This window comes from Phascolarctos cinereus, unplaced genomic scaffold (genome assembly GCF_003287225.1).
Source record: "Phascolarctos cinereus isolate Bilbo 61053 unplaced genomic scaffold, phaCin_HiC Scaffold_2;HRSCAF=192, whole genome shotgun sequence".
Lineage (NCBI taxonomy): Eukaryota > Metazoa > Chordata > Mammalia > Diprotodontia > Phascolarctidae > Phascolarctos > Phascolarctos cinereus.
This window is the reverse complement of record NW_027555625.1, coordinates 151,239,647-151,260,613: the sequence shown is the minus strand read 5'-3', so window position 1 is coordinate 151,260,613 and position 20,967 is coordinate 151,239,647. Positions and strand designations below refer to the sequence as shown.

Sequence of the window (20,967 nt, the reverse complement as noted above, 5' to 3'; positions counted from 1 at the left end):
TCAAATAGCAGAAAAGCAAATTTAATATATTCATTATTACATGGTTCTTATTCCTGTAGTTCGCCACTAACGTAAGAGACAACTATTTGTCAAGGTGGTAAGCAATGCAAACATGACATTGGAACATAGTGGTTTTAACCATGTCTGCAGTTCTAGATGGAAACAATGTGAAAGGCAAAAAAATCATGTTCTTCTAAAGAAATCACTGTTGGATTGAATCTATTAGGTAACATCATTCTACTATAATAGGTAGTTTTTAGAAAGACATTAGTATTGACTCTCAGTGTTATTGAAATAAGCTGAGTTTCACCAGAGAACTTTCTTGCAGCACCTAACCTTTAAATAGTTGAAAGGGACTGAGGTATGCTAAAAGCCTTTAGTGCCCCTCAAGAGGCAAAGCTTTGACTGCCTAAAAGCCTAGCCAGAAAAATCACTTCAATCGTGCAGGGGTGCCTCTTGGATTGTTGCAATCAGTGTTCAAGCATAAATCTTTATAATGTAACTCCTACTTCCCATAGCTTTTTTCTGCATATATCAAAGCATCCCTTCACAATGTAGTTATTAATCCTATTTCACAGGTAGCAAAGCTAAGGATGGAAGAACAGAACTAGTAGCAGAAATAAGTTCCTTAAACTGTTTAAGTATATAAAAGAATTCAAAGTTCTCTGGAGAACTGTTACAAAAGCAGATAATTCTTAGATGACAGAATTCTGTTACCTGAACTTCCAAAGCCATCATCTTATGCACTCACCTTTAAAAGAAGTAAACCAAGATGAAAAGATCCTACCATGGAAAGCTAACAGATGAGCAGAGTGCTGTGGTATCCCCCTGCTACACTGTAAAGGGATGACATTGAATATTCGAAGATGTATTTCCATGACTATGGGTAAAGGAACACCTCAGGTACTTAGACCACTAAAATATTTGAGCAGGACACTCCTAGAGCAGTAGCATTAGATTTCTTTGTGATTGGTTAAAGGAGATCAAGGTTAAGTTTGCAAAGAAAAGGAGATTTGAAGGAGCCCAAGTAAAGGTGTCCATCTTGTTCATGCACTTCACTAATGTAGGCAGCAACCAGTCCATTGGGATCATGTAAACTTCTTTGGTAGGCTCCATTGTCTCCAAGTTCCAAGACGAGGCTGTATCGAGGCACAAACTTCGACACTGTTTCTGGACTTAATAGCTAGAAAGGAAGCATATTGGAAGAAGACTTATTTTCTGATTGAGTGTGTGGCTTATCTGATTTCACACAATCAGTTCTTAACAGCTCAACTGTAATTATGGTGGACGTAACAGATCTTAAGATCAGTCAAAATGAAAAATACAAAATTATAAACTGGACAAAATGTAATAAAAAAACAATTCAATAATTTCTATGAGCTGGATCCATAAACAAATAAGATAGGATTAGTTTACAGTGATCTATGGCAACACATATGAATAAGAACAGTATAACTTAATAATAACATCCTAAACCTGAATTAATAACAAATATTAAAATATAAACAAGTATAAAAATAAACATTTTCATCTATTTCTGCTTTAAAGACAGAAGGCATATTAAGTTGGAAGAGATTCCACACCAGGCTTGTAATAAGGTAATGGCAAATCTCAAATATCATCACCAAATTATAGTGGAAGAAATTTGTCTCAGTGGAGGGAGTACTCAACCCTAACAAAATTACAGAACCTTGACATATTGACAAAGTTTCCAGAACCACTGCTGAGATAACTGAAAACCATAATATTATGTTGCGTGAGGAATTCACCCTCTGTAGTAAGTAAAACATTATAAATTGTTTCAATGGAAACTGCCACTTTTAGTGTATTGGTACCCTGCAACTTTGAAATAAAAGAAAAGGTTCCCTTTGGCCTACAACTCCTGTTCCTAAAGCAGCAGAAGTCTTAAGGACTCTGAAAAGGCCAGCATTCTAAAAACTGACAGGACTGATTGTTGGGAAAGTAGAAATGAAGACTGCAAGCAAAGTTTACTGATTATCTGTACTAGGTGCTGCTGCTAGAGCATATAAGATACAGTGCCTAGCATAGTGGGTAGGTTCTCAATAAATAATTGTTGGCAAATTGCCTCTCAGAAGCTTAAGTAACCAGAAATGTCTTTTTTTTTAAATAAAGTTAAAATTAAAAAGTAGATATTCTTCCAGTGGGTATCATTTTTTTTCTAATTAGTACTCTATAACAAATTATAATCCCCAAAAATGTGATTACTTAGTACAACGCTATAAGCAAAAATATGTTTCATTTTAATGTGCACATTACCATATATACATGTATAAAATTACTGGTTATTTTCCATTATGCTCTATTTTGCCAAGTAAACAGATATTTTAAATGCATTTTAAGAGTGGGAATGATACACTATTTAGGCCAGCACAAGGAAATATAATGAAGAGGAGCTGTCCTTTATAGAATCACAGATGCACATACTGAATGCAATATTTCACATTATTTCATAATACCACGTAATTACAATGAAAGCCTTATCATATACAAAGGGTGCAGAGAAAAGAGAACATTAAATTCTAAAATAGTACTTAACATCTGAATCAGAGCATTTGAGGTTTCCAAAGTGCTTTCGCACATTATCTTAACTGTGACCACAACCTTGGAAGGTAGGGAGGACAGATATCATCCCTATTTTATAGAAAAGGAAACAGAAACACAAAGATTACATACTTGACTTGCTCAAAATCACAGAACAAGGCAATGGCAAAGCTAAGACTAGAACACATATCTGCAGGATTCCTAATTTAAATGTTTTTTTTTCCTATTACAGTTTTTCATCCTGAGTTTCTCTAGTTGAAGAAAATATCAAACTTAAGTGCCAATATTGGGCCCACAAACAAAGCAGCAGTCTTCTTGGAATTAACCAAATGGTAAATAATTTTTAGAATATCCTTATTATAAATGTGATTCAAATTTAGCACAGCTAATAAAATCTGGCAGATTGCAAAAATTTTAGACTGATAATTGAATTCAATAAAAAACTGAAGTGTCACAGAATGAGTCACATACAGATATTTTGTGCATATCTTGTACTCTTGGAGGGCAGCTGGGTGGCACAGTGCATAGAGTGCCAGGCCTGGAGTCAGGAAAACTCATCCTTATGAGTTCAAATCTGGCCGTGTGTGACCCTGGGCAAATCACTTACCCCTGTTTGCCTCAGTTTCCTCATCTGTAAAATGATCTGGAGAAGGAAATGGTAAACCACTCCAGTATCTTTGCCAAGAACACCCCAAATGGGATCATGAAAAGCTGGACACAACTGAGCAACAAAATACTCTTGGAATTCACCATCTCATGAGACTAGATACTGCTTGGCACAACAGGTGACAGAACTGGAGCTACAAGCTGTCTTAGACTTCTATCTAGTTCAATCCCATAATCTTATAGAAGACAGAACTGAGGCCCCAAGAAATGAAGTGATTTGCGGGTAGTCATACAGGTGATAAATAGTGCAGCCGAGATTCAAATCCAAGCTCTCTAGCTCCAAATCGATCTTCTTTCCACTCGGTAGAAATTGTAGAAGTAGAACTAGACTAAGACTCAAATATCTATGGACACTTCCAGCCCTAAAACTAATGTGTTCAGTTCTAGGCAAATCACTTAACTTACATACGCTTCAGTTTTCTCATTTGTAAAATGGAAATGTCAATACCCTATCTATATCACATACATGTTGGGAGAATCAAAGCAAAAAAAAAAAGAACCAAGTACAATAATGAGCACATTAATGTTGTGCAAAGTATAAGGTATGATACAAATATGAGGTACTGCTACTATTTTGCACCACATGAGGGCTCTTGTAAGGTAACTATGCTCATCAGCTGATGAGGGGGAGGGTCTTTTGCCAAGTCTAACTTCAATACGTACCAATAAACCATCAGAGAGTGGGTATAGTTCCACAGGTCATGATGCTGCTACTTGTTAAAGGAGATTAGGAATCCCACCATAGTAAGAGTCAACATGTTAGAGGAGGCTAATGCTTCTACTATTTGCAGCACTAAGCAGTAAAAGAACGGAAGGATGGGGGGAACAGAAGAATCCAATCTAATCAACATTTATTAAGCACCTACTATGTGTAAGGCATTTTAGATCAAGTTTGAAGGCCCAGTCTTAGGTTTTGAAAACTAAAGTTCTAGGTATCCACCTCTTAGATTGTAAGGGTACCTAAACTAAATGAAAAATAATGGAGTTAGCAGAACTATCACAAGAATGGCTGCCTCATGTCAGAAGTAAGAAACTGGAGATTTCTATTATAATGCCAACAATTTTACCAAATTAAGCATAAAATAAAATCTCTGTCCAGAGCATGAGCATATGAATACACTCTATAATTATACAATGCTTTCCCCCTATGGATTTCAATTTTGTCATCAGTCTGAAAATAACTTAAATGAGGAAACTGAGGAAGGCTATCTCATGTTTTAAACTGTGCTACTTTATCGTTTCTGAAACCAAATTGCTGTATTTTTTACCAATTATTTTTTAATTTATTCCAATCTTACACATATTTTCCTATTTCTTTCACATGTTCACTTAAATTAATAAATTGACAAAGAATTATAGAACTATAAAAAAAATAGAACTTTTAGTGCTCAAATGGACCTTTAAGATCACGATTGCATATTTTTCCATTTGTTCACAGAACTAAAGATCTTAGTTACCTTAAAAATTAATCTTTTAATCCATGGTTTTTCTGATAAGAAATCCATCATAGAAAACCCAGAATTATGTCGAACAGTTGACATGGCGACCCAGTATCCTCCAGAGCTGCTTGGTCGAATATTATCTGGAAAACCAGGCATGTTCTCCACAAACATGTCTGCCCCACCTTTCATAAGCCCAGACACGTAGAATCTGAAAGAAAAAAGAAAAAAACCAATGATAGAAATCAAGAAGCTTTATCCCAACCTGACTCTCAGGATAGGAATCTAAGCTTATAGAAAACTGGAAGAACATTTAAATTGCATTTTTAAAAGCCTTGTAGATATAAGCTACATTGGTACAGTGAAAAGAGTGCTGGATTCAGAGTCAAAGAACCAGAGTTCAAATCCTGGGTTCATTGCTTTCTACTCGTATGACCTTGGACAAGTCACTTAACTTCTTGGACCATAGTTTCACACCTGTAAAATAAGGTGGTTGGACTAGATGGCTACTAAGGTCCCAATCAGTTCTATAGATATCTATGTTTCTTTGATTTAAAAAAAACACCTTTCCAACTATACATAACAACATATTAGAAGAAATGTAGTTACCATAAACCATGAAAGTAAAAGAGCACAAAGGAAGGAATCAGGGAAAGAACTGAAATGGCAGGCCAGAAAGAAGATCTGTAATGAAGTAACATTAACCTGAGTAGGATCTTACAGGAACAAATTTTCAACATATATATAAGAAATTTTTGTTGTTATTCAGTTGTTTCAGTCATGTCTGACTCCTTGTGACTTCACTTGGGGTTTTCTTGGCAAAGATAATGGAGTAGTTTGCCACTTCCTTTTCTAGCTTACTTTACAGATGAGGAAACTGAGTCAAACAGGGTTAAGTAACTTGTCCAAGGCCACACAGCTACGAAGTTTCTAAGGCTGGATTTGAACTCAGGTCTTTCTGACTTCAGGCCCAGCACTCTATCCACTGAGCCATCTAACTACCATATATATAAAAAATAGGGAATAGAAAATAAAAGTGGCCCTGGATAGTATGGGTAAAAAAAAAAGTGATCTCATTTTTTTTATTTAGTACTAAAATATTATCAGTAAGTATTTGATAGAAACATACTGACAGAAGAAAAATTATAATAAGTAATCCTCGTTGTCCCATCCCACAAGTATCACATACCTTCTTATTCTTGCCATGGTAGTTTCTGCCACCAAAACAAAATCTTCAGCAGGAGACAGCTGGACTCCATTAGGGAACCTTAATCCCTCCATTAAAACCTTTACTTCTCTGGTTACAGTATCATATTCTAGCAATCTGGAAAAATAGCAATAAATGAATCGGCAATAAATAAACATTCCATTCAATAACATAACAAGGATAAATGGTATTTGGTGATGTTTTTAAGTATCCTGCTCCCCCTACTGGGCACTTTAGGATGTTGCTTTGATATTGAAATTCATTCACATCTCAAGGTGAGCTGTATTCAAATGGCTCATTTATTTCCAGACTAGCATCAAAGATGTAAGTTTAGAGCTAAGAGACTGCTACCAAACCCAGTACCAAACCCAGAAGAGCTTCGATAGGTTCCCTAGCTACCTTGGGAGATTTTTTTTCCAAGCCAAGAGAGATCCAAGGTTTCCAGATCAAATCAGATACAAATTTAAGAAGATACTTAATAAATGCTTGTTGAACTTCTCTACCATCATTACAAAAGTGCCATCACAAAATAGTTCAGAGTGTTCAATTTCTTCAGTAAATCAGAAACATATCTTCTCCCCTCATCTAAATAGGATGTTGTCAGTATTTCCCAGTCCTCATTAGAGGTTTTTTTATACTATCCATTCTACATCTTGTCACTGTAGTCTACCAAACTCCACCCTCAAAATAGAAAGAGACAGACAGAGATTGTTGTTGAAATTTCTGTTGTTTCCCTGGAATAAACCCAAATCATCTGATTCTCAGGAGCTCTTGAGCGCAAGGAGCACCTGAAAATCAAGGTAGGCTTTTTGGGTCTACCCTACTCCAGAAGATTCCTGAACCTGGTCTGAATACAAATTAGCATCAATGCCATATAAAAAACCTTTAACTCTAGAACTTCACAGAAGCCCAGTTACAAGGTTAATGAGAAAGTCACTTTTGTTCTACTATGTCAGGGGGTGGTTGAGACTTCTGTAATTTGTAGCTTCGGTTCAGCAGTTAACTGCCACTATCATCTGATGAGATTTGCATTTCTATAATAAACCTTGGTTTCACTCACCAAAAGGGTATTTATTCATTATCTCACTTGTTGCATCAAAAGCCTGCTTAGAATATTCACAGGATTTTTAGAATCTTTTTGCACTACAAATGTCTTTTTGCACATTAAATGAAAAATAATCCCAATGTGTAAGGGAAAATACATAGAGGGAAGTCTCTAATGGGAACATTTCAGGATCACATGAATCTCAGCATGTTTCTGAGACTCCACAAAGCAAAGAGAGACAGGCTGCAGAGCAGAAATGAAACAAGTGGATCCTATGAGTAAAGATCCAATTGCTGTATAGGCCTATTCTCATATGGCTCTCTTCAATTTGACTCAAAGAGATTTTTTGCCATTCCCTTCTCACATCAGATATGATTCTTATTGAAGATTTTCTCCCTCATTTTCTCACTCATTGTTGCAAAATGAGATCCTAATTACTGGAATGTACATGTAGAACTTGCTTTTCTTATTCCTTTTTTAAGTGTTTTAGTTCCAATTACATGTTTTACTTAAAAAAAATTTTTTTAAGGTTCCTGTGTTTGATTTTGCAGAACAAGATGTGGTTTTAAAAGCTTTTCTTAAACAAGATGTCTCCCATTCAAATGTTTAGATTACATAAGATTCCTTGACAGATACAACGTTTGACAGATGCAATTGTACAATAATCCTCCAAATACCAAATAAGGAATAAAGGAGGGCAATATAGAGCCATCAAAAGTGTTCATCATATTCACAGAAGATGACCAATTTAAAATATGAATATTAAGGAAATTACTTATATATGATGATATTCTCCCAACTCTGCTTTTTGCAGACGGTGCTGCATTAATTACATTAAGTGCTCAATACTACACAAAGCTTTTTCAACAAAAAATCCCCTAAAACTCAAAAGAGATCTACTTAACAATCCAGGTGGGAAAACCAAATAAATGACAAATGCACATTACCCAGGCAACAAGATACAGCTGGCTAGGCAGCCCACTGATGTGGCCCATCCCTGCAAATATCTTGGCACTGCAGATGGACAATAAGCTAAGTCCAGAATTGAATAAGAATATGAGAAGTATATGGATCACATTTATGAAACTTTGCAGCACCTTTAATGATTCCAAGTTGCCCCCAAGCCCAAAAACCCACCTTTTTAAGATCGTCTGCCTTGCTTTATGAATGATTCACAGGATACCACATCTTTAAAAATCAGACTTGCAGGGGACCAAAAAGGCAATGGGAAGATGTATGGCGGAGAGTGGGAGGGCGGGGTATAAGAAGGCTGCAACACATGGACAACAGTGACTTCCAAGGAGTGGAATGATTAGAAAGTGAGGTAGACCAGGCATGTGACAAAGATGAGGGATAAGAAACAGATAGCTCAAATTAATCAATTAACACCAACAATAATTTCACAGGATGAAATGTGGATGGGTTGTAATCTGTACAGCTGGAAAAATAACCACTTTGAGAAAATCATGCATCCACTGAAGTATTGTGTTCATATGATTATGTTTCCACTCTATTTTTCTCCTATGTAAGGAACTTTGCTATATTCATGAATAAGTATTGATAAACCTGACCTCTTCTTCTTGGGAATCTATATACAACTGATCAAAGTTGCTAGTGAAGTAAATCTTGCATAACATCCCGAGATAACAAAACTAGGTAAAAACAAAAAAAAAGGAATGCATAAAAGAATCTACAACTTAAGCATATAAATGGCTCTGTAGGATTCTTGTATAATCTCACTTCCCAAGAGAATTCAAATCTCATGCTATTAACTAGCTCTGAAAATTAGTCATAATGGAACTGGTTCCCAATTCAGTGTCATTACAGAAGTATCTTTGCACTAGGATTAATTAAACAATTAAAGGCAACAATCTTGTGTGTCTGACTTTGTGTCCCCTCCCTCTTCAACAAACTTTTTTTTTAAACTAGCTGTCACACAGATATGAAATTTTAAGCAAAGAATTACAGTATAGCCCAACACTATGACTGTCCGTTTTCTTCATACCCAATAATTTCATACCTTCCCTATGTCTACCTTATAGGAGACAGGCTAAAACAGACAAACTTGACAGGGACAGCCAGTATGCTTGTGGTGGTCTTGGATGATTATGCCCATATTAGTGCTACAAAAAGGTCACATATTTGTTTTTAACTTATCACCACATAAGCCTTCATCAAGGCTAAGGATTCCAGATAGTGGACAATGAATACTTCCAACTGAACAAATTAAATAATTGTAAGTAAGACTATAAAACACAGTGTACATTGAGATCTGCTCCCCAAAAAGGAAACTAATATAGTGTTTCACCAACAACGATGTGAAAATTTTATTCAGAAACATCAATCACAGAAAAAAAATGCCTATTTTAATTTTATCCCTTCAAAGGAAAGGTAAGACTTTCTTATTTCATTGTCTTTTTTCCATAATTACTACCTATTAACAAAACTTTCTATTAGGGACCCGTCTCAAAAGCTGAAATGCATTCCTCACAAATGTTTCAAAGGAGTTATGAACGGGACCAACCTTCTGAAAAGTAATATGGAAATAAACCTATAATATAAAATTATTAAAATGTTCATACCCTTTAACCCAGAGATCTCACTAATAGGTGAACAATACAGACTCATCTTCCCCAGGGAAGTCAAATACAAAAAGAAAGTCTCATTTGTACAGGAAAATCTCCATAGAATCACTTTGTGTGGTAGAAAAGAACTGAAAACCAAGGAGATGCCCATCAACTAAAGAACAGCCAAATAAATTATGGTACATGAATATACTGGAATATTATTGGACTGTAAGAAAGGACATATGGGAATACACATAAATTAAAGTGAAACAAGCAGAATCAGGAAAACAACTTATGCAATGACTTCAACAGTGTAAATGGATTTATTTTTTAATGAAACTGAATGCTATTGATCATTATAATGACCAAGCTTGGCTCTAGAAAAGAGAAAATTCCTGAGAAGTGAGGGCCACAGGTACGATGCATTGTGTTTTAAACTGTCATCAGATTCAGTTGATGGATTGCTTTTTTTTTTCCTTCTTTCTTTTTTATTCTTTGTTACAAGGGAAAGTTTACCTGGTAGGGGAAGTACACATTTAGAAATGATGGTGATGCAGAAACAATAGATGTCATCAATGTTTTTAATGCTCCAGAGGTTCTTTTAAAAGTTATAAATTGCACTTGTTACCCTCCTTGACTTCGTCTATAATTGAGTAGAAATGCAGGAATAAACACTTACCGTCCATCATCTGTACCCTCCATAACCAAGAGCAGATAATCTCGTCTTTGCCATTTACTGCTAGAATCCGTAAAATAAATTTTCCTCCCATCCTGAGTAATTGTCAGATCATTCACAAATGACATTTTCTTTCCCTCAATGGGTATTTGGGAAGACAAAAGATGTTTCACTCTACCTGAATAGAAAAAAAAAACTGGTTTCATTTTAAACTTGATTTTTCCAAGAACCTAAATGTCAAAAAAGATAATTTTTAAAACATAAACCTAATTATCCTCAAAAAGAAAAACTAGAATAAAATTTTATGTCACGTAAATCAGAAGACTAGAAATTCCAAAGATTTTTAAAAGTTTTTCTTCCTTAGGTATATCAAAATATAATAATATTCTTAGGCCATAAATTCACCAAAAGCACATATCCTACTTCCTCTAAGGCAAGGGTTCTTAATCTTGCATCTATGGACACCCAAGGGATGTAAAAATAGATTTCAGGGAATCTGTACATCTTTATTTCAATATAACTTATTTCCTTTGTAACCCTATTTTATATATATTTAAAAGCATTATTATGAGGGTCAAATTGCCAAAGGAGTCCAAGATACACACAAAAAGGTGAGGTACTTTTTTCTATTTATGAAAAAAATATATAATATCAGTGATCATAGAAGTTTTAAAAAATCAACAGTTTAAATTTGAGAAAGAAAATATTAAAAAGCCTTCATGTCTGATTCTAAAATTCAGGGCAAGCCTAAAATTTTGATAAATACACTTTTTTTTAGCTTAAGGTCTATATTTTAGTTAATTAAGGGAGGAAAAATAAACACTGACATACACAAAGATATATGGAGAGAGATGTAGACACACCTGCAGAGTCACAGAGAGAGACATAATGACAAAGTGATACCAAGAAATAAAAACATTCATGAAATAAGGACCATCTTGTGAACTTTCAGATTATTGAAGCTAAAAACCTTTATTCAACAAGCTGTTTTCACAAATGTAGGCTCTTTTGGTACTTGCCCTTCCAGTTAGATAAAATTTTACTAATAACCACAGAATCTGGGGGCAGCTGAGTGGCACAGTGGATAGAGCACCGGCCCTGAAGTCAGGAGGACCTGAGTTCAAATCCGGCCTCAGACCAAACACTTCACACTTATTAGTTGTGTGACCCTGGGCAAGTCACTTAACCCCAATTGCCTAAAAATTTAAAAAATTTAAAAAAAAAAAGAACCACAGAATCTACCCTAATGTTGGTAGTACAGATGCCATGTGCAATGTCTTGCATACAAAAATAAATAATTTAAGCTCCTCAAAGGCAAACCTGTTTTAGTCTTTGTCACCCTCCCACTCTCATTCCACTACAGACACACATACACACCCTGAGAAAAAATGTGGCACAGTAGAGATGCACCCTTGAAGCCAAGAAGAACAGGGTTCATTCAAGTCCTAACTCTGAAATACATTGGTTTGATGACCATGGACAAGGCACCTAACTTCTCAGTGCTTTAGGCAACACTCTAAGTCTATAAATTGCAGAGAAAATGCCATCCTACACTAGCAGAGGGATTTGCCTCAGCTGGGAGGCTATACTAATGAAATCATATATCTAGTCCTCATCCCTATCCCTTTATTTCTTCAGCATCTAGTAAAGAACCTTGCACGTAGTGTGTACTTTGTTAGATAAGCTCACAAAAATCATTTATTTCTATATTCCATCACTAAGAACAAAAGAAACTGAAAAAGAAATTAATTTCATCAATATCTTAGGGGTACTAACTTAGAATCAGACTTAGAACTTGAAGGGACCTTAGAGATCACCTAGTCCAAACCCTTATTTTACAGATGAGCAAACTGAGGCCCAGAAATTTTAAGCAGCTTGCCCAAGATTACGTAATCTTGGGACAATTAATATGGAACAAATCTAGGGTGTGACCACTCTTCCAGTTCCAAATTGCAGCAAGCTTCCCACTACACCAAGTTGTCTCTTACTAACCAAGACATACAAAGAACCTATCCATTGAATAAGATGATTTTGATAGAATTCAAGGGCGAACTGAATTTATGACTAGATTGCCTAAAATAGTAAAATGGCAGTACTTCTCAAACTAACCTAGAGATTTAATACAATACAAAAATACAATATACAAAATAGTGACATGTTGGTCTACAGAATTAGACAAAGTCAAAATAAAATTAGTATTGAAAAACACAGACGAGAATGTTGAGAACTATGGGAAGAAAAATTGACAAAGGAGAAATAATAAAGCTGGATATTAAAATGTAAAATATAAAACAATTTTTAAAAAATTATCTGGCACTGGAAAAAGAATACAGAGAACCCATTAATTGAACCCAATTACTGCTAGATAAATTCCTTGATTAAACACTAGGGAATAAAATCACTATTCATTAAAGACTTCCAGAAAAAAGAGTCGACAAAAAATGGGTTAGTAAACTCTAACTGGATCCATAATCTAAGTATTTTTAAATCTTTTTTTAAAATTGAAAAAAATAGAAGCAATTGTCTCAATATAGGGAGGAGGGACTTTTTAATCAACAAGAAAAAATTACTGGAAAAAATTAATGGGCTTGATTATACAATGAAAAAGGATTTTGCACAGTTTAAAAAAAACCTTCTAAAATTAAAAGAAAAAAATTGATTGTTAAAACTAATAGCAGTAAAATCTGATATCTAGAATGTATAAAAAAATTAATACATAAAGACAAGAGTAATAATATTACCCTTCTAATTACTAATAGTAATACTACTAATAATAGTCAAATAGAATGAGTACACAACTTATGAAAAAAAGAAATATAAATTGGTAATAACTATGTGAAAAAGCGCTCAAAATTCCCAAAATAATCAGAGGAATGGAAAATTAAGACAACCTGAACATACAAACCCATAACTCACTAGAATGGTAATTTTTTTCAAATCCAATTTTGGTTAGCCTATGGAGAAACACTATTTGTAAAACTATATATTACTTCAAACATTGTGTAAAGCAACATGGCAATATGCAATTAGGACCTCAGAAGAGATCATACCTTTCAACCCAATGATCTTATTGCTAGAACTCTATCCCCAAAACACCATGAAAGGACCTAGATGTATAAAAACATTCACAGCTACTCTATTTAGAATAATTTTTTTACAAAACCACTGGAAACAACCTATATGACCAATATACCAATATTTAGAGAACAGCTGAAAAAATCATGGAAATTATGGAGCGATAAAAACCAATAAATATGAAGCACATAAAGAATAAATGTCTACATGAGATGCAGAGGAAAAAAAATCAACAAAACCAGAACCTTATATACAGTAACTAAACTATATTTTTTAAAAAGGAAAGAAGGAAAACAGAGCCAAAAGGGGTACAACTTCAGGGCACTCCATTAAAGGGACATAGAACAAAATTATGCTCTTTACTCTTCTGTTAATTCATTTGGTTCCGCCTTATTAAAGGCTAAGCATTTGGGATTTGTCATTTTTTACACGTTTGTTTTGTTGTTGACTATTAAGATTATTATTAAGTTTATAATTTTAAAAATAAAATACCAAAATTAATTCTTGTAGGTTAATGATTTATGTATATTCAAGTGAATGAGAAAATATTACAGAACTATTTGTTGTGATTACAAAGTTAGTTCAAAACAAAGTTTGAAGTTTCTAAAATAATTCTAATATAAAGGGTCACAGCATACCTGTACTAGGATCCACTTCAAATATTCCCTGGTAAGCATCTGCCACAAAAAGTGTACTATTAGGCCCAACTCGTATGCCAAGAGGTCTCCCACAAGTAGGCTCATCTTCTCTGGTTTCTATGAAGACAAATGGAAAGTAACACTAACTCCCGATCCAGAGTTCTACCCACAGCAGATTAATTATCTTCCATAGTATCTTCATGACTACTCTTTTTCTACACATAATACCAATAAAAGACTAATTATGGTATACAGTTAAGGTTGCACCTGTTTAATGTTGCCTTGCCAGCTCAGTCATGATCTCTGTATAGACTTTTTGAAAAGGTGAGAATGTGCTTAGCAATAACCACCACTATCTAGCTTCATCTTTGCCTTAGGATTTTCAGACTTTTCTCAGTTAATAAAATAAATCAGCAACAGCCTCCAAAAGCTACCATTTATCTTAATGACTCATATCATCACCTGAATCAAAAGAACTTTCTTTCTACTAATCAGAAAACACAAAACTAATCTTTCAAACGTCAGTCTATGAATCTATTTTTTTTCTTTTTGTAAAGCTATTTTATCAAACCTATGACAACCAGTATTTAAGTATTCAACTTCTATTTCCAAAAGCTGAATCATTTTGGGACATTTCCCATTTCAAACAGACTTTCAACTCTATACAGATTAACAGCTATAGTGTCATCCCAAAAAATGACAAAGGATTTAGGTGGCAACACTGAAGTCTACCAACTGATTGACAACGAGGTTCACAGAAGAATGCAAATGAACAATGCAGTAGAGGATAAATATTTTCATTTCTTAGGACTGTACTTTGGGAAAACCAAAGTAAAGAGAAGTTAGGCAGCATGGCTAAAATTATTCCAGTCATCATTAGGTCATATAGGTAGTCCCACGTAAGCTGTTAGTAGAACCCAACAGTCTCTCAACTTCCTGACCACTGCACTTTCCATTGGTAAACCATTCCTCCTTGAAAGTTTATCTGATTTCTAACTTCTAGTAGTTATATGGAAGAACTCGGTGTCTCTCCAGATTTCAAGAAATATATGAGAACTCTTCATTGACTTACTGCAAGGGCCTTTACCAAGTCTGGCAATTGTGATTACTTCTCCATTTTCAAGTTTTACAATGCGACCATCAGCAGTGCCAGTAAACAAAACATCTGGAAAAAGATAGGGAGGAGAGGTTATTTGAGTACCTTATCTATAGACTGGACTGGATATCCCATAGGCATCTCAAATTCAACATATCCAAAACATAATTCATTATCTTTCACCAAAAAATGTTCTCTTTCCAATTTTCCTAAAGGGTACCACCATCCTCCCAAGTCACCCAGGTTCACAATCTTCATGCTTTCCTCAAATCCTTATATACGCTTGCCCTACATATCCAATCTGTTGTCAGATCTTGTCATTTTTACCTTCACAACATCTCTCATATGTTCCCTTTTCTCCACTTACACAACCACTATTCGAACAGGCCCCCATCACCTCTTACCTGGACTATTGCAATAGTCTCTAACTGGACTCCTGGCTTTGAGTCTCACCCCACTTCATACTATCCTCTACTGCAATGTTAAACTGATATTCCTAAAGTACAAGTTTGACCATGTCATCTGCCCTACTTAATAAAGTCCAGTGGCTCCCTATTATCTCCAAGATCAAAAATAAAATGCTGTTTGGAACTGTATTTTTTACCTTTCTTTGTGTCCCCTGCGAATAGCCTGGAACACAATAAGCATTTAATAAATGTTTATAGACTGAGTGACCAATGAAATCACAAGTCTGAAACAGTTTATTAAGAATAACCTCTCCATTAATGGTAACATCTCCATCCATCCAAAAAAATAAGGTAGTGAAACCTTATGTGGCCTCTACTCATGGAATATTCCAGGATCAGTCATTAAATATTGTTCTTCTTCCTGCCATGGTCCTATTTGTTCCCTACTCTGCCCAGGCAGGGACTAGGAAGGTTATCAGTGAATCACCAAAACATCTACATTTCTAATATCAGAAAACACAGCTAATTTAACTGCCTATTTTTAATAGTACCTTGGTAATAATTAGGAAAATAACCATAATGGTAATAGTAGGGAGAAATATATTTTGGAACTGAGAGAAAAGATAAGAACTGAGGTTTCTGAAGCAGGAGCTAATGATAACAACAGCAATAATAATAATTTAAAGCTGGCCAATTTCCATCTGAGTTTTTATTTTTTATTTGCTTTTTACACAAAGAATGAAAACAAAATAAATTTTCTAAATTTTAAATGTAGTCATTTCTAAAAGAAAATTAAAAGTTCTATTTAATAAAATACTTTACAAGAATACCACAGTAACAAATAGTTTTATGCTTCCACAAAGAAAAATGTCCAACACCTATAATTGTTTTTCTCCAGCTAAAATGTCGCACAGCTCTGAACAAAATATGGCCAAGAATTTGGGGATGAAAACTACCCAAAGTGGTCAATCAGGAAAGGAAGAGCACAAAAACAGCCTAATAATTAAAACCTGTCTGTAACTATTTCAATGACAACAAAACTGAGATTTTTAGAGTGATAAACATTGTACATTAAGCAATGCAAAGTAATTTACCAAAATGAACTGCTCACTACTCTTCATATTGCTGTAGGGTGTACAGTCCTTTTTATTGGTCCATTATTTATTCCTATTCCTTACTCTCACTTTTTATACCGAATAGATATAAAGAATCTAAGCTACATCACGATCAACAACCGCTAGTTTATCATCACTGAGGTAAAACCAATCTTGCTCAGCTAAACTCTTGTGCAACTTGTCCATGTCCAACACAAGGCTACTTTCCAGTGAATCTTTCCAGATTGAGTGAAGAAGTCCTACCAAAGATAGTTAATGCACTAATTGGGAATTGTCTCCTCATTGTAACAAAATGAATTAAGAGGAAGGCAAACTGGAGCTAGACAACAGTTATCCTTCCAGTTTTACAAATAAATTAAACTTTCATAAGTAGACCACTAATGTTATTTTCCATTTTGTATTTCAATAAATATATTTCAACAAAAATATATGTGTACACATACCCACACACACACATTAAAAATATATCACAATACCCAGTGCAAGTGACCTTCAAATTAATTACTATTAAAAAGTGGCTTTTCATTTTAATTGGCTAGGCTTAAAACTAAAAACAAGTTGTCCAACTAATTGTATAAATATTCTAAGGCTAATAAGCAATATAGATTTTTACTTGGAAAGTTGGGAAGTCAACAACATTTGGAACTGCCACAGAACACACTCCTTCCGAGAAATAAAAGACAAGTAAAAATATTTCTCAGCAGAACAAGAAAATCAGAACAGTTTAAAGGTCATGGATGAGCTTAATGGTTTGACATGCTTACCACCAATATTTGCTATGGACTCCGGACCAATAAGCTGGTTTTCAAATAACTTTTCTGCCTGTTGCAACTTCACATTTGGTCGCAGAACTCCAAGTAGGAAAGGAGGCTCTTTGAAACTATAAAGAAATGAAATTTAATTTATTCAAGTAGACAATAAATACAGCAGCAAAATATTTACTGAGAGTGTACTATGGGCATAGGACTATATTATTTGATGTAGGAGATACAAAAACTACCATATTAGTATTGCCAATCATAGCTCTATTAATGGAGAGGATGTGTTCCTTAGACACATTTGGTTGTCATAAACTTAACAGAAGTAACCAGAAGCATTAGGAGTTGCTTCAGGAAGTAAAAAAACAAAGTTATAGATGAAAATATCATTTAAAACAAAAATATAAAGTATTAACATTCAGACCAAAACCATTTTATGAATGGTTCAGTAATCATCTGTTAATTCAACATGTCTCTTCAAACCCTCAATTCCTAAATAAAGGAACAAATACTTCCACCCTGCCTTCTTCTCCCCATTCACTCTAGCCACCTCAATTTTCTCTCTCTAGGCCCAATCTATCCCTGAGAACTTTTACTAATTCTTTCCACCATGTCTTCTAGAACACCTGCTTTACTGTACTACTCTCCATTCCCTATCACTTCTTCTTATACTTCTCTATATTCTCAAATAGACTTTCCCTAATGACATCTCAACTTTGCAATGGTGGCCACTTTTCCCATTCCTTCCAACCTATAAAGCAAGAGAGAAAGGCACACTTCTTACTCTCTACTTTCAATTCTAGTCTTTTGTTGTGCCACCACTATTTAATAGTCTCCTTTGAAGCCATGCCAACTATTTATACCATCCTGTCCCTATCTTATTTGATATCATCTGCTGACTCCAGAGTCAGCAGACTTCTACCTTCCTTAATAAAAAGCAGTTTGGCAAAAACTAGGCAGAGACCAGCATATATAAGATAAGATTAAAATGGATAAATGATTTCGACAATAAAGAATGACATCATAAATAAATTAGGGAAGCATGGAAAAACGTACCTGTCAGATCTATGGATAGTGAAAGAGTTTATGACCAAACAGGAAACAGAAGAAGTAAAATAGATTATTTTGATTATATGACATCAAAAAGTTTTCACACAAACAAAACTAATAGAGCCAAAATTAGAAGGAAAACAGGAATTTGGAGAAAAAATATTACAGCAAGTTTCTCTGATAAAAGTTTCATTTTTCAATTATCTTATTGTTTATATATCATGGGTATCATGATACATTTTAATATGTATGTGTACACATATGTTTTTATTGAAATATATTTACTGAAATACAAGATGAAAAATAATTTAAAATCATTTCTTAATTAGAGAAACGTAAATTAAAACAAATCTGAGGTACCGCATTATACCTCTCAGATTGGCTGACATGACAGAAAAAAGGAAATGAGAAAAACTGGAGGGGATGTAGAAGAATAGGTACACTGATACATTGTTGGTGGAGTTGTGAACTGGTCAAACCATTCTGGAGAATAATTTGAGACTATGCCCAAAGGGCTATAAAATTGTGCCTACCCTTTGACTAAGCAATACTGCTACTAAGTCCTGAATCCCAAAGAGATCAAAGAAAATTGAAACGGACCCATAGATACAAAAATATTTATAGCAGCTCTTTTTGTGATGGCAAAGAATTGGAAATTGAGGGGATGCCCATCAATTGGGGAATGGATGAATAAATTATGGTATAAGATTATAATGGAATACTAATGTGCTATAAGAAATGATAAGGGGGGAGAGGTAGCTAGGTGGTACAGTGGATAGAGCTCCAGCCTTGGAGTCAGAAGGACCTGAGTTCAAATGTGATCTCAGACACTTGACTCTTACTAGCTGTGTGACCCCGGGCATGTCACTTAACCCTGATTGCCTCACTAAAAAGCAAAAAATAAAAATAAAAAAGAAATGATAAAGGGAATAATTTCAGAAAAACCTGGAAGATTTATATGAACTCATGCAAAGTGAAATGAACAGAACCAGGATAACACTGTACATAGTAACAACAATATTTTAACAAGAATAAACTATGAAAGACTTAGCTACTTTGATCAATACAATAATCCACAAAACTTCCAAAGGACTCATGATGAAAAACACTATCTACCTCCAGAGAAAAAACTGATGAACTCTGAAAGCAGACTGAAGCTTATAGTTTTTCACTTTCTTTACTTGCTTTTTTTTAGCAACATGACTAATAATAATAATAATAATAAAAAACAGTACTCATCTTCCTTGACCATTCCACAATATCTGACACCGATAAATATCACCCCACAATACCTTTCTCTCCCCTGGCTTAAGGGACACTGCCCTCTCATAGTTTATTTCCAAAGTCTCTGACTAGTCATTCTCTAAGTTCTCATCCCCCAACCAAACTTCTTTTCCATCTCTACAGACTTGATGATTGCACTTACTCCCACAGTTTTAACCATTAATCTCTGAGCTAGAATTATCTAAGAAGATAATTCACAAATCTCTATCTATAGAACTAACCTTTCTCCCAAATCCTAGTCTGCTCTCTCCAACTATATGTAGAACATATCCACCCGGATGTCCTGACAACACTTTAAGCTCAACATTTCTAAAATCAAATTTATTATCCTCCCTCCACCCCAACTTCCCTACTTCTCTTAATGATTCTGCCATCCTCCCAGGCATCCAAGTTTGAAATTTTAGAATCACCTTTTACTTCTCCCTTTCATTCCTTATATCCAATCAAATGCCAAGTCCTATAGATTCCACCTTCACAAAATTTCTTATATCCATCTCCATCATTCCAATCCAATTGCTGTTCAGGCCTTCATTATTTTTTCCTGGAATGTTTTGGTAGACTTCTAAATGATATTCCTGCTTCCACTTTCTCCCCACTCTATTTACTCTACAACTTGATGATTGAATAAAGCTTCTAATGTGACCTCTGACCACATCACTATCCTAATCAAAAGCATTCAATAACTCCACTGACTATCAAAGTCTATACTCTTTAGTCTAGCAATTTATGGAGTCCTAGCTCCAACCTACCATCCCAACTTTATCTCATAAACCCCTCCTTGACATACTTTATAATGCTGCCAATATGAACTATTCATGGTTCAAATTTTTTTCTCATTTATTGCTCTCTTTCATCTGCTATAAACCCTATCTGCTAAAATTTTACCCATCCTCAAGTCCTAACTAAAATCCTACCCTTTTAAGAAGCTTTCGCTGATCTTCCACATATAGAAGTCATCTCTTCCTCCTTCAGATAACTGACATTCCTTTGTTTATAACTCTCCAAGGTACTTAGTCTATCACACTTATTTGTGTAAAAGTATTATCTATCTTACTAGACATCCTACTAGATTGTAAGGTCTCTGAAGGTGGGACCAAATGTTTTAATAAGATTTCTAACTAAGGAGACCTTTGAAATTATTTTATCCAACCTCTTCAATTTACTGATGAGGAAAGTTGAGGTTCACAGAGATTTAATGATTTGGCCAAAGTAGAAAATAGCACCTCCCATTAACTACCACACTGTCTTGCTCATATCAGGCAGTTATTGTGTGTTGAAATGAATTTAATTACTCTGCGACACATAAAAAGCTTCTCTGAACACCTATAAAGAAAATGTTCCAATGATACCCATTTAAATGAAGCTTAAAAGCAGGACTGCTG

At 34.7% G+C, this 20,967-nt stretch overlaps 1 protein-coding gene across 6 annotated transcripts in view; it reads right to left on the bottom strand.

Moving 5' to 3' along the window:
* Positions 1-20,967, bottom strand: part of APMAP (adipocyte plasma membrane associated protein) — a 45,063-nt gene continuing 24,096 nt past the window's right edge. For all 6 annotated transcript variants that reach the window (XM_020987237.2, XM_020987208.2, XM_020987246.2 and 3 more), the window contains exons 3-9: positions 17,258-17,373; positions 14,948-15,040; positions 13,876-13,992; positions 10,166-10,340; positions 5,857-5,991; positions 4,686-4,878; positions 1-1,183 (exon numbers count right to left, since the gene is read on the bottom strand). In XM_020987237.2, the coding sequence (XP_020842896.1) occupies positions 974-1,183; positions 4,686-4,878; positions 5,857-5,991; positions 10,166-10,340; positions 13,876-13,992; positions 14,948-15,040; positions 17,258-17,373 (1,039 nt within the window). In that variant the 3' untranslated portion in view covers positions 1-973. The remainder of the gene's footprint in view (positions 1,184-4,685; positions 4,879-5,856; positions 5,992-10,165; positions 10,341-13,875; positions 13,993-14,947; positions 15,041-17,257; positions 17,374-20,967) is intronic.